Source organism: Erithacus rubecula, assembly GCF_903797595.1.
Source record: "Erithacus rubecula genome assembly, chromosome: 13".
NCBI classification, from domain to species: Eukaryota; Metazoa; Chordata; class Aves; order Passeriformes; family Muscicapidae; genus Erithacus; species Erithacus rubecula.
In genome coordinates, this window is record NC_136665.1 from 15901120 (window position 1) to 15915439 (window position 14320).

General features: G+C 39.5%; 1 protein-coding gene across 3 annotated transcripts; it reads right to left on the reverse strand.

Moving 5' to 3' along the window:
- Positions 1-643: 643 nt before the first annotated feature.
- On the reverse strand, positions 644-13257 carry UBA3 (ubiquitin like modifier activating enzyme 3). 3 transcript variants are annotated; one of them, XM_079317182.1, is made up of 18 exons: positions 13154-13257; positions 12995-13036; positions 10253-10373; positions 9246-9326; positions 7648-7730; positions 7039-7119; positions 6389-6432; positions 6039-6103; positions 5062-5217; positions 4841-4943; positions 4288-4401; positions 3436-3489; positions 2976-3012; positions 2815-2896; positions 2216-2316; positions 2026-2089; positions 1865-1919; positions 644-1413 (listed from the first exon to the last, which is right to left on the reverse strand). In XM_079317182.1, exons 1-18 carry the CDS (start codon positions 13171-13173, stop codon positions 1325-1327), a joined length of 1392 nt encoding a protein of 463 aa, XP_079173308.1. In that variant the 5' UTR covers positions 13174-13257; the 3' UTR covers positions 644-1324. The 3 variants fall into 3 exon arrangements, with proteins under 3 accessions (XP_079173308.1, XP_079173310.1, XP_079173309.1); XM_079317184.1 differs by having other exon boundaries at positions 13143-13213; XM_079317183.1 differs by lacking the exon at positions 12995-13036 and having other exon boundaries at positions 13154-13203.
- Between the last annotated feature and the right edge of the window lie 1063 nt (positions 13258-14320).

Below are 14320 nucleotides of genomic sequence, written 5' to 3' on the forward strand. Positions count from 1 at the left end.
CGCGCCCCCGAGCGGGGACCGGCACCGCGCCGCCCTCACGGCTCTCCCCGAGCGGGGACCGGCACCGCGCCGCCCTCACGGCTCTCCCCGAGCGGGGACCGGCACCGGGCCTGCCCTCACCGCGCCCCCGAGCGGGGACCGGCACCGCGCCGCCCTCACGGCTCTCCCCGAGCGGGGAACGCTTCGGCTCGAGGGGAGAAGGGAGTTTAGAGAGCGTCCGGTGCCAGGCCCGGCCATGGGAACAGGCACCTCCCGTTCCAAGCCCCGTCCGACCTGGCCTGGAACACTCCCGGCTGGGGCAGCCACAGCTTCTCTGGGCAACCTCTGCCAGCCCCTCACTACCCTCACAGGAAAGAATTTCTTCGAGTATCTAGCCTGAATTTTCCCTTTCCCAGTTTGTACCCACTACTCTTTGTCCTATCCCCTCTCGTTCAATTAGTACCCACTACTCCTTGTCCTTTCAAACTATGCAATTCATAGTTAAAAATTGTAAGCTTCAAACACAGCCAACACACCAGACTAGAATTCAGGTTGTGGCACCCGGCATTGTTTAAGTCTGACTAAAGCAGCCAAATGATGCCCCAGGTTTTGTAATGCAGGTTTTAAGTATTCTTCATGTCCACAGAAAAGCCACAAACTCAGGTGTCTTTCTGATTTTTTTATTAATAAATACTTTAACAGCACCAATGATATTTGAACATAATCTTGCAAAGCTGTGCATGGCAGCTGCTTGGGGACAGTGAAGAGACATATCTGTATTTTTCATGTACAGCTGATCATATTCTGTCGTGTTTCTTGTAAACAAAGCCATCTCTTCCATATTTAACACCTTCCATAAAATTGATCAAATCAGTACCAAATAAGAGAGAAATGCTCATTTTAATCTACTGCCTCCTTTGGTTTAAGGTGACTCAGTCTCAGGAGTGCTACAACTTAAAACCAGATCGTTGTGATTCCTTTAAAAACATCTTTTCTTTGCATATATGTGTGCACACACGTTGAAAACAAGACTTTTGGCCACCTTAAAGCTCCATATATTTGAAAGTACATTAGCATGAACACTTTTGACAACAAACCAGAGAAAAGTGTATTTCTATACATCAGAAGTCTGTACATGAATAAGCATTTATACAAATATAATCCACCAAATATTGGCTTCTACATACAATTCTGAAATATGGTGATTCATTTAGATTTCCTAACCTCCAACCATGGTGGCACTAACAGGAATATTTCAGGCTGCCTGAACACCCACAGAGTATGTTTGTTTTATAAGGTGGGCACAGATTTCAATTGCTGTATTTGCACTTTACTTATGAATAAATTAAGTGGTAAAGTGAAGCTTGAACAACATAGTCTGTGGTGTAGTAACATCAGCAACTGCAAGTTCCTGGCCATCCACAAGCCCCAGTTCTGAAACAGAAAGAAAAGCTTAATTAATTTAAATAAACCCATATACTTTTCCTTTTCCAGAAGCCCCCAAAAATTAGAAATGCTATTCCCACAAACTGTAAATATGATTAAATAAATCTGCAAACAGCTAACTGGCTAAATTAATATTAATCTAATTTAACCAGGAAACAGATCTTGTTGAGAAATATAAATAAAACTCTACTGAAGTATGTTTAATTTACAGCAGTTATTTTGTGCTTTGTTGCAATATTCTGTGCACCTGCCTGCACTTCACCTTTAAACAACTTACATACCTGAGAAATGTGAAACTAAAATTGAAATGTGTATTGAATGTAAAAGTACAATGAAGCATATTCTACAGAATAATGCAAGATAAAGGTAAATATCCACATAGAGGAGTGAAACTGACTTCCTCTAACTTGAAAATCTACATCTGACAGTTCCATGATACCTTTTAGTGTCTTGGAAAGATTTGGCCTTGTTCGTTCTTCAATTGAAGCTACTGTCTGCAAATTTAAAAAAAAAAAAAGTCAATTTGGTTTGGTTTTTTTCAAATTCAGTAAATTTAAGTAAATTCAGACTAATGAAGTCAATTAGGTATGTTCAGATTACCTGTAAATAAAGTGTTTTATTTCCTCCATACATAGTTGCTGTGATTGCAGGAGATTTCATCTGCCTACATAAAAAACATTAAAAAAAAAAACACAAACAAGGCAATCAGGTTAAAAATACATTTAGAAATTGCCTTTTTAAAGCACTAAATGTACAAATTATCAAATTATTTAGAATGGTTGCAACTTACAATGAAGCATTATTTGTCAAGTAATCCAGGATCTCCTGCAATTTAGCTGATGGGGAAATCTCTATGTTTTGGGGAAGCTGGCTGCAGGCTGGACAGTTCTCCTACCACAAAACACAAGAATACACATTATGTTAAAGATGATTTTAGAAATGTTGCTAAGAAGGTCTCAAAAGTGTTTGTGTTGTGTTTTTTTTAGGTTTTAGCTCTAGAAATATTAATAGTTGCAAATTTTAATAACAAAATTAGTTTCTTTAGGAAGTCTGTCACTGACTCCCAACAGCACTTAAGTATTTATGAATGATAAATTTCATCTGACATAAAATCCAATACTCTAAACTTTCAGATCAGTTTTTGCCAAAGATGTTCTCTTTGTGAGAAGATCTGCCCATGAGTTGTCTTAGGTTTGAGGATCTTATTTTGCAGTTCTACTCTGCAGAAGCAGCAGACCATTAACATTGTAGTTTCCACTTTTAAAACTTCAGAAATATTATTATTCAATGCTAGGGGTCAATAGTTTCAATATTGAGGTTCAGAAACACACACAAAGTGCATAAATACAAATCAAGGAAACAATCCTTCAAGCCTTTAATGGCACTAACCTTTCTTTCAGCTTCAAAACTGTATGTATATAATCCATCCACATCATTGAACACCAAGTAGTTGTTAAGAGGAACATATGCACTGTAATGACAAATATGTCAGCGTTGATACATGGCCTTCTGCTGGAAATCATGTTTGTTATTAATAAGAAATTAAATACCTTGTGGCTATTTTAAAAACTTCCGTGGCGCAAACAGCTGGAATGAGAAAAAAATAAAATTGTTACCTAGCTCTACCAGACAGGCAAACATCACACAGTTGTACCAAAGTGACAAAACCAATGAAGTATAATGGTCTACAAAGAGAAAAATAAACATCTGAAGGTAGCTGGTAGTTCTGTACATGAACACCATAGATTTGGCACTGAGACTATGCCAAGCCTATGTACTGTGATTTTCAATTTTTCTCCCCAGTCTTAAATGCTTTTGCTCTCTCCCAGAGTCACAGCATTTATCCAGTCACATACAGTTTCTCTAAGGAAAACAGAAATGAGACTGTAAGTATAAATCACACACATATAAAAATTACTATTATTCTCTCCACGTTCTCAATTCCAAATTGTTGCCCCACAAAACTCTCAAGTCAGTAAAGCAGAAGTGAAATGAGTTCTTTCACCATACCTGCAATTACTGCATTTGTAGAAGCTACTGCTGGAATAATTCGTTTAACCACCCCTGTAAAAACAAAACATACAGCTCTGGGTTTTCCAAGAAACTCTATTGAGAGACTACTTCTAGACAGAATAATTTAAAAGGGTGGGTCCAAAAGTACTCTAAAGGACACTTTAAAGTGTCCAGAAATTTCTGTAACAAAGATATAATGGCATGCTGCTGCATTACTTGAGCACTTTATTTCAGGAATGGATAAAGCACATTGAAAAAAAGCAAGTATCAAAGAGAACTACTGAACAAACTGAAAGCAAGTATTCTGTATTTAGCACTGGAAATTAGATCTCTGTTCTATTTCTGTTTAACTGAAGAAATGCATAAAGGAAAGACAGTTGAAGTTAGTGTTTAAAATGTGATTAAATGAGTGTCAGCATACAGCACTTGCATGTGAACAGAGGCAGGGATAGCAGAGAGGAGCAGATGCTATAGACTTAACCAGCCTGAACTGGCACAAAATGTTGCTATTGCTAAAAAATACAATAAAGTCCTTTTGTTTCTACTCTTTGGCCCAGCAAGAGTGGTCACTGTGTAATGTAAACTGTGGAGCTGCTCCAAGTTAAAAATAAAATAGCAAAAAGAATGTTCAGTTTTATCTCAGATAAGATCCTCTGATTCATCACGAATGCCCGAACATCTGATTTGTCATAAAAATATTTATGCTGGCACAGGAAACCAGCTGCTTGTTTCTGATTTAAGGCTGAGAACTATCTCAGCACAGCTACCAGCTTAGTCATAACAAACACAAAGAATGCCAATCCAGCCTAGGTGGAAATGCCACAACTTGGTGAAATGCCATCCTCTTACCTTGGGTGAGTCTGTAGGTAACACCTTTAATATTAAATTGTGATGCTCTTTCTAAAGACTTCTGGAAAATCCACTGTATATGTTCAGGGTCATCTCCATCCAGTGCAATACCTTCTACAGTAAAGAATTTACAGATAAATTGCAATTATAAAAGTTCTTCAGAAATACAGCATTCTTTTTGTCTAAAAAACCCACCAGTTTTAATTTAAAAACTTGAAACTTGAAAATTTTAAATAACCAAAGTATTATTTTTACAAACATCTTTGGTTTTAACATATCCTATGCACAAACTATCATCACTGCACAATTTATAGAGCTGTTACAGGTTATATTTTAATTCAGGAAAGACACTGTGCCGTGTGAGAAACATGAGAAAATATGGACTTAGAGAGTGAGTTCAAGAAGAGAAAATTCACCTCCAGCTCAGAGGAAGCTTAGACTCAATATGCCAATGGACCACATGAGTTTAAGAGGCTGGATTTATTAAAAGCATACACTCAAGTTAATTAAAAGGAAAAATGTTCACTTAGCACCAGTACAACACATTAATTACCTCCAAAAGGCTGTTCCTTTGGCCACTGCAATATCCTGACATACTCAATGCAATGCTCTGGCAGTCTGGGCATGGATGCAATGGTGCACATGGGAAAATTGACCTGGTTGGGCAGGGGAGGAAAACCAGAAGAAACCATGATACATTAGGTATAGTACTAAGAAAAGAAACCAGCAAAGCAGAGGAATATGAAAAAATGGCAATTTCACTGGCTGAATTACCTGTGGTGGGTAAAGAGCAAGTGTGCACTCAATACATGCTGTCATACCAGGAATAATCACACGAACATTTCCTTTGAAACCTTCTGTCCCTCCATCTATTAGAGGTATGATGGAACTTGGATCCAGGACACCATCTTCATAATGCAAAAATGACATCTAACAAATAAAGGGGGAGGGGGATATTGGGTTGTGTTTGGTTTGCATTTTTAAACCAGTTGCAGGCAGAAAAAAAATCCTAACATTTTATTCTTAAAGGTACATCCAACTATTGAGTGCTTAGTATACAGTTTATTTTAAGGGTATATAAAACACTTGTTTGTCAGTGCACAAAACTTTATCAACCACCTTCACCTTCTATCTCCTCCCCTTATTCCCCTGATAAATGCTATTATTTGGTACACACATTCTTATAGTTCATCAGAACAAAGGATTGGTTGGTTGGTTGGTTGGTTGAAGGTTTGATTCTTGATTGGTTGTTTTGCTTTTGTCTTTTTCTTTTTTTTTTTTAATACAGGTAGATAGTCCAGATCATTGTTTTCTAAACAAATTCACAATGATAAAGCTACCAGCTTTCTGGTCACTGAATTCTGTAACAGTGCAGCTCCAAATAACAGCATTTACAATACTGTTTGAGTAATGAAGTAAAAATTCACAATGAGAGCACCCAGAGCAGCTCTGGAGCTTTCTTTTGTGATTTTCAGAAGCTGACTGCAAAACACCACAAGCAATGTAACCTAACTTTGAAATTATCCCTGCAGGGCACTGCACAAATGTTGGCTAACACCCCTCAAGAGAAGGGCAGGTAAGAGAGCCTGCATTTCATCCTGCTCACAGAAAGAAAGCAGAAATAGCTACAGAAAGCTGTGAGTTTCAACAGCCCTCATTCATTTCCATGACACATTCTACACAAGTATGTTTAATTTTAGTCAGCTAAACTCAAGTAATAATCAAGGCATTAAGAAAATTGAAAACTTTACCAGCATGCCATTTATCCATCTTCTTGCTATTATAGAGTCCAGCCCACAAACAATAATATGGAACTCTAGGGAGAAAAAAACATTATTGAAAATCTAAATTCATGCAGACTTCCTAAGACAAGCAAAGCATTCTGTCCATAACAGGGACAGTGACTGAAGCTTAGCTATTTCCCCTAGATTACCTGTATCACAGATGTATTTAAATTTTATCTACATGTTACTTCCAGTATACTGTGGAAGACTAAAATAATTAGCAAGCAAACTACCAGGAAAATCAGTGAGCAGCAACATCTGCAAGGGTCCCATAAAAGCACCAGTGAGTGTTTGTCAGGCAAACAAATTCCACTTACGTCGATAGAAACTTTCATCCATGTCCTGAATCTTTTTAAAATATCTGAATGCAAGACCAGTAAAGGAATATATTTATAGTTAAGTTTACTGTTTTCTATTTGCTAACCTAAAGCCAAAATATTATCTAATTTATTACTGTAATTCTATATAAAACCTTCTAAAAAACTATGTGATCTGAGATGAAATTCCCACAGCTGAAGGTGTAACATCTCACAAAACTACTAAAGGGCACAATGGAATAGTCCTAAATGGCAAAGTTCAGCAGGTGAAATATTTAGTTAGCTCAAAATATGTGCTCTCACAAAGTTCTTAATCATTAAGTGCTGCTCTATGTTTATAAAGTAATGCCTCCTACCAGTGCTTACTCAAAGCTCTCTGGTGAATAATTCCAGCATCTCAGTAAAAATTACAATACTGCAGCTGAATAAAAAGACTCAGTGGAAAAATACAAAATAATTTCTGAGGCTTTCCAATGCAGATTCCCTGTATGCTAATGGCATAGAGAAAGAATTCTGAAACTCACCAGCTGAATGAAAGTGTTCTTTATTGTATGAGAAACAGGATGGCAGCAAAATACTTTAGATACTCTTACCACCTCCAGAGTTTTCTAGGAGGTTGAAGCCTTCAGGGCCTCTCTGTGAAAGGATACGGGACAACAGCACAGTTGGGAATGCGACTGTTCAGGAATTCTGCTGCAACTTCTGCTTTTGGTCGCCCCACATCCTTAGGTCTGGGAAAAAACCAAGCAATTCCAAATGCTTTATTTTAACAGATTTCATCTTTCCAATCTCTATTGCAATATCAAATTAAGTGGCTAATTGTTACTTTAGGATCATTTATTTAATTGGATAATATTAAGGCATCCAACTCAAACCATTCCACCATCCCTGTAAAGCATCAGATGTGAGAGCCTCAGAATTAACTAGTTATCAGCACCAGAAAAGATCCAATGATTTTTCACTGTATTTGGATGAAAAAGCACCAGAAAATTTGAGATCTCAGTCTGTGTGCATTTATTCCTTGGTGTCACCTTTTCCAGCAATCATTAGCTGTACTGGAATGGCAAGGAACATAAAGTGATTTTCTTCATGTCACAGATCCCAAAACAAGAAGAAACATTCTAAGTACTGATATGAAGCTCCAGTAATCTTTAATGACCTCTTGTCCAAACAAAATAATGAATAAATTAATATATTTATTTAGATACATTTAAAAAAACCCCAGAAGTTAAACTGTGGAAATATAAAATACCACTCACCGAAACAAAAACTGTCGATTAAGGTTCGACACATCTATAGTATCCATGTCAATAACATGGATCTGTCTGAAGCCTGACAGTGCCTGGGAAAAGAGAAAGTCAGCTTCATTTAACAGGAAATTAAATGCACACAAAGCTCCAGAATTCACTCCTCATGCCAAAACAGCAACCTTTAGAGGAACAAGTGTATTTGCTCCTCATTGCCTGTGCAGACAGGTAGATGGTTATTCTTTGTTCAAAGGGATTTTGTGGGGCTGCTAATGCTGGTATTTAGACAGATGGAATTAATAACATTCCAAGAGTCAAAGACAATGGTTTCCTGAAGGCAATATTGCTTTGGCCTACCTAATGCTAACACAGGGAAGCCAACAGTAAGCTGATCTATATGGGGAAGCTGCACTATTCCTCCATGGCTAGAGTAAATCAAAAGGGTCCATTGGGGATAAAGAGCACAGAATTTAAACAAATACCATGAGCACTTCCTTGCTTGGCAGGACTAGAGAAAACAAAATTCCTTTAAAAGGCTTTTTTCAAATTCCTGTTAAGGTTTGAGACATTGACATTTTCACAGTTGGCATAAAAGAGTCTGGCATATTGACCAAGACATCACAGTTCAAAACAAGGCAGCATTCCTCATGGCATTCAATGCTGAAGGGGATGGCAAACACAAAAATCACCTCCCTAAGAACACACTGAACCTCTGACAGAAGCTCTGCCTTGTCTCTATTTGCATGCAGGCCATCAATACATCTGGCAAATAACTTTATAGTAAAATTGCCTTAAAACTGTATTGTGGGTCTGATCTGTTAAAGTAGTAACATCAGTCACACACAAAGAAACAATGTGAACTGCAGTTAAAGGAAACAAATACTGTAAAACACAGGGTATAGAGAAAATAAAGGAGTTGTGATGTTCTGAATTGACTAAAAAATTTGAATCATATACAGAATGTTTGTTCCTTTAAGACTCCATCTATTTATATATAAAGATTTTGAAACTTTCCTTTACCCTTTCTGAACAGAGCTATTCCATGCATAACAAGGGGTGCACAGAAATCCTTGTTCTTAAATAGAAACATGGGGAAGTAGAGTAATAGTCCAAACTACCAAACTCAAATGGGTTCATAACAGTGATACACTGAGATAAATATGAGTGCTTGTGAGGATAAAAACCACAATAAAAGGGTAATTAAATTCTTGCATTCCAAACCATGCTTCCTTGTAACATTAGGGGCATGATTGTTCATGAAGTTCATTTCATTTCCCCAGATCTGGCAATTAGGGAGAATCACTAAAGCTGCACATGAACTTTTGGCTACTCTTCATACAAAGCAGCCTGTTGCACCTTGAGACAAGCTCTGAGATATCTGAATAAATAACATACAACATATGAAAATACCACCTTTCAAGTACATACTTCATCTTTATTGTCTGTATCAACATGTATTTTACACATGTTGATTAGAACTTTTAAAATTCTAGTAGCTGCATAAAACCAAAATTGCAAAATTGGTCAATTGAAAAAGATAATTTTGTCAAGGAAAAGAAGAAAAAGAAACAGAGAAGATTCTAAAAATAGGGTTAAAACAGAGTAATTACCAGGTTTTTTAGGAGTTCACATCCTAATCCTCCTGCTCCAATAACTAGTACTTTACATGTGCTTAATAAAAAATCAAGGGCCTGCAGAAAACATAAACCAAAAATTAGTACAATTTGTCCTTTGTTTCATAACCCTTACAAACATGTTACCATAAATTTTCAGTGCCTAGTGAGTTACAGATAAAGCAACTTTGCACTTGCAGGAGTAATTACATATCAGACTTTAATCAGTTGTTGACTTCATGCACTTCCCATATCCTCACTTAGAGAGAATCAAGACCTTTGCTGATATTAGTATATTACTTTGATAATCCTTTTGACCATGAAAATAGCAAGGTCCACTCTTTATTATTTGGTTTAAGGTGATAATGATTTCCTTCTTCAAATATTTCATTGATATATAATACTAAATAAATCTAAACAGATAGACAATGTTGCTGGACAGAAAGAACTGAAAATGTTAAGTACATAATTGCTTTCTGTGACTTGTCTCCAACTAGTATATAATGCAACAGTACATTAAAAAGATAACAGAAAAATAATTTCAACCATAAGCTCTGAAACAAAATGTACAACAAAAGAAGAAAAACAGACAAAATACTTAAAACAGTCTACCCTACTACACATGCTATTCAGTTCTCAAAGTACTCATATTAACACTAATTTCTTCCTTAAGTACAATAAATTCCTCGCTGTATCAAATTACTTAAAAATGGAGATATAAATGCTATTTTTCATGTGAAACTCAAAAGCAGCATAATTCATACATTGCTATGTATTTACATATGAAGACAGCAAGCTTGAAGTTGACAGTGTACAACTTAAAAATACAAACTTTTGAAAAGAACACAACATGTTCTCCTAGGACCACAATGATCAATTGATTAAAACACAAGCTTTTCATGCAGCTTTAGTACTCACACATTGCTGGTGGTCAATTAATGAACCTGTTTACATTAATTGCAACACACTCTACAAAAAATGGATTGAAATGAAGTCTTTCTCACTTGAGTGCCTGGCTCGAAATCGGGATGTGTGAATGGTCCAGATCGCTCGAGGAATTTCTTTACATGGTTCCAGCGACCTTCCCAGTCTCCAGAGTCCCCACACCCACCATCAACAGCCATTCTGCACAGAACACAGTAAATTCAGCTGCAAAATCAGACAGGAAAAGCCACACCTCCAACTTTCTACACAAGAAACACCTTAATTATTGACCATTCGTGCAAATGCATCTGTATATTCTTCAGCATTTGCAGGAGTGGGTTTTATTTGTGGATCTAGAAAGCAATAATATAAATATACACAAAGGGGAAAAACAACCCAGGTATTTTAATAATCCCATTGATATAACTGTTAATAGTAAAAGTTGACCTGCAGTGAAAAAAGGGTTTAATCTTATTACTATCATTTCCCTCAAATTTGAAGAGGACACAGAAAAAGAGCTTGTTTCTCTAGATTTTGAGGGTGATGTTTTTTTCATCAGTCAAGTTTTGTATCTTTTTTTTTGACAGACTCATCAGTCTGTAACTGCAATTGTGAGGCTCTGAATGAATTACAGCAACATGCCCCAACATCACCCTCTGAATCTTCAGGGTAGTTTATTTAGACAAATATTTTTAAAAGACAGGAATCTTGAATGTTCTTTACCCTCAAGAGGTACCATGAAATTAGAACTGCCCCATTTTTCAGGCATCCCTGAGCCTGTCTGCAGTAAGTCTCACTTGAAAAAAAGAAATGTTTCCAGTTATTCCTTTAAATTTTCAAGGCAGAATTTTGCATCAAATACTCCACTACCCTTTTCCTCTTTTGCAGGTCACTTTTACTAGTACTTAAGCATAGATTTAAATTTTTAAGAAACTTATTGAAATAGTTCAAAATCAGCTCTCAAGTAATTTTCTACTATAAGATCAATACCTATTTCCCTATTAAATAAAGAGGAGCTCTACTCAATAAATATGATTATGTTATATATTAATATAAAATTAAGCTCATTGTAAAACAGCTCTGCTAATCCTGAGTAACAAAGTGTTTGCTGTTTCCTTCTATGAAGAACTATGAAAAGCTCTTGTCTAATTACTCTTGGGTAATGTTTAGAATTTATTATAAATTCCTCATAACTCATCTCAAAATCAAAGGTGAAAGTGGTGAAAACATCTACAGTGAGTTCCTTTATCTTCACAGAATTTAAAACTTGGACAACATGTTATGCCAACAGTAATGAACTTACAGGCAACTGATTTTGCAAAAGATTTTCAGTAACAGGGAAAAACTTCTCTGCAGGAATAAATAAATTATGAATCACCTGTGATGTCCCTGCCCATGGCAGAGGGTTGGAATGAGATGATCTTTAAGGTCCCTTCCAACCCAAACCATTCTAGGATTCTGTGACAATGTGACTGCAGACTGAACTCTCCTCAATAACTGTTGCTACATGAGGAGTTAAATAAAACCTGCAAACATTATTTCAATTCATAAGGGTCTTTTGACCTCAGATGCACTTTCACATTTCCTTCAGTTCTCACAGTAATGTGAAAATGCACATATTTCACATGATGGGAAGTGATGGAAATAAACACAACACCCCCTGCAGAAACCTTCACCTGCTGTACACCAGATTTCAGGAGGTGCATTAAGCACTGACTTAAGCAAATAAAATACATCAACAGACATCACAGAAACTGCTTATATGGATATTATAGTTCTCAGCATTTCTGGAAATGAGTGTAGAAAGTGTGTTTGGTGACATTAAGAACAATATTTTTATTCTTTTATATAGTCCCTGTAAACAGCTACTAAACAACAGCACTCATTTTCTGTGTAGATGTGTATTTTCCTTCCTAAGTGATAAAAATCATAAAATCTACTTTCACTTCTGCAATTATACTACAGTTCATTTTTAGAGGGTTGGACATTGTGGAGATCTGAAAAACATCAGTAACTCAACCTGAGATTTTACATTTTATTTCAGAGACAGATTTTTTTTTCTTTTTTGTGCTTTCTTTCATGCTGTAACAGCATGACCAGGTATTCTTCTTTATTTGAGTTATTTCCTTTTTAAATTTTGTTGGAAATATCAGAGCACCACAGTCCTTGCATTGCTTTAAGCTCAGGCTTTTCCCTGCCACCTTCCCACCTCCAAAGCTCCATGTTTTTGGGGAGCTGGCATGCACCCCTCCCATCCCGCATGCCCGGGGAATGCTGTGTCCCTCATCCCGGCACACATGCACCTGCCTGTGACCCTGGGGGACACGAGCACACGGAACGGATGGTTAAGGGATGGAAGCAGATGATGTTAAGGATTAATCAATATTCATTGTCGCGGCCTTTAAGGCAGGTGTGTGGATTTTTTAAGGAGTTTTCATGTGCAGAAACAACTGTTCTGCAGTCTGAATTTTTAATTTTAAGCCAAAACTTAAGTCACCTGCTTCTAGCCTAGAGGCGCTCCCAGGTCCCTGCCGGCAAGGCAGCTTTCCCCGCTCTGGTACCAAGCTCTTCAGCACACCATGCCAAGCTGCGCGCCCGCAATCCCACCCCTGCTCCTCTCCCGGGACTTTCCTCTCCTCCAGTCCTGGCTGCTCAAGGGCCCTGCCCCACCTACGCCACCTTTGCTGGGGTTCCCTCCTGCCTCCCGCGGGCCCCGCAGCTCCTCCCAGCCCTCAGCTGCTGCGGGGCTGCGGCTCGCCCTCACCTACCCCCGCCCCAGCAAGCGCTGCCCCTGCCCCGCTCGCCCGCAGCCCCGCACTAACCCATCCGCCAGCAGCTCCTCTAGCCTCCTTCTTTTCTTCTCCCTAAAAGAGAGAGAATAAAAGAAGGGTCAGTATCGCGCTACAGAGACCGGGGAGGAGGGAGAGGGGACCCCGGGCCCGGGGCAGGGCCGGCCGAGCACACACATACAGGGCACTTACGGTTCCTCACCATCCGCCATAGTTCCCTCTGCTTCCCACAGTGCCCCGCGCGGGGCGGGGCGGGGCGGCCCGGGCTGAGGGCGGCTGGGCCGGCGGCGCGGTGGCCATGGTGGCGTTGATGGCTGTGGTGGCCTTGGCGGCCGCGGTGGCCATGGTGGCGTTGATGGCTGTGGTGGCCTTGGCGGCCCCGGTGGCCATGGTGGCGTTGATGGCTGTGGTGGCCTTGGCGGCCGCGGTGCCCATGGTGGTAATAGTGGTAATGGTGGCCATAGTGGCGATAACCGGCACGGACACACAGCAGGGACCCTCCCGGACACCCCCGATCGCTGACGCAGAGCCTCCTTCCCGTGCTGCCCGCACCCGAGGGATTTCCCTGCACTCGCCTCTCTCATGGGCACAGAGGCACAGAATGGTTTGGTTTCAAAAGGACCTCAAAGCCACCCAGTTTCACCCCCGCCATGGCAGGGACACCTTTCATTGCCCCAGGTTGCTCCAACCTGGCCTTGAACATTTCCAGAGATGGAACAGCCATCTGGGCAGTTTCTCTGCAAAATTTGTGCCAGGGCCTCACCACCCTCACAGGGAAGCATTTCTTCCTAATATTTAATCTAAACCTACTGTCCAACAGTTTGAAGCCATTCTCCTTTGTCGTATCACTCCAGGCCCTTGTAAATGGTCTCTCTTCATCTTTTTGCAGCCTCTCTTCAGGTACTGGAAGGCCACAATTAGGTCACCCTAGAGCCTCCTGCACTACAGCCGAGCCATCCCAATCCTCACAGCAGAGCTGCTCCATCCCTTGAATCATCCTGGTGATGATTCAACTTTCTGGGAGCCATGGAGGACATCCGAGGGACACGGTGTGTGGAGATGTGGTGCCTTAAAGCCTTCAGGAAGGCTGGAAGCCAAATGTGATGGGGACCAGGCTCGGGTTTTTGTTTTATGTGGTGGTGGTCCTGGACGGGGACCACTCATCAACCAGAACAAGTGCAGGCCAGCAAGCAGATGAGCAGGACTGACTTGGGCTGCACTTAATCTTGAGTTCCCAAACTTTAGGGATATGAATCCTTCATGGATGGAGCTGTGAGGAGCAAGTGCCAGCCTGCTTACATTTTGAGAAGGATTTTGATGCTTGGCATGGTAGCACCACAGCTGCTGGCACCAAACTTT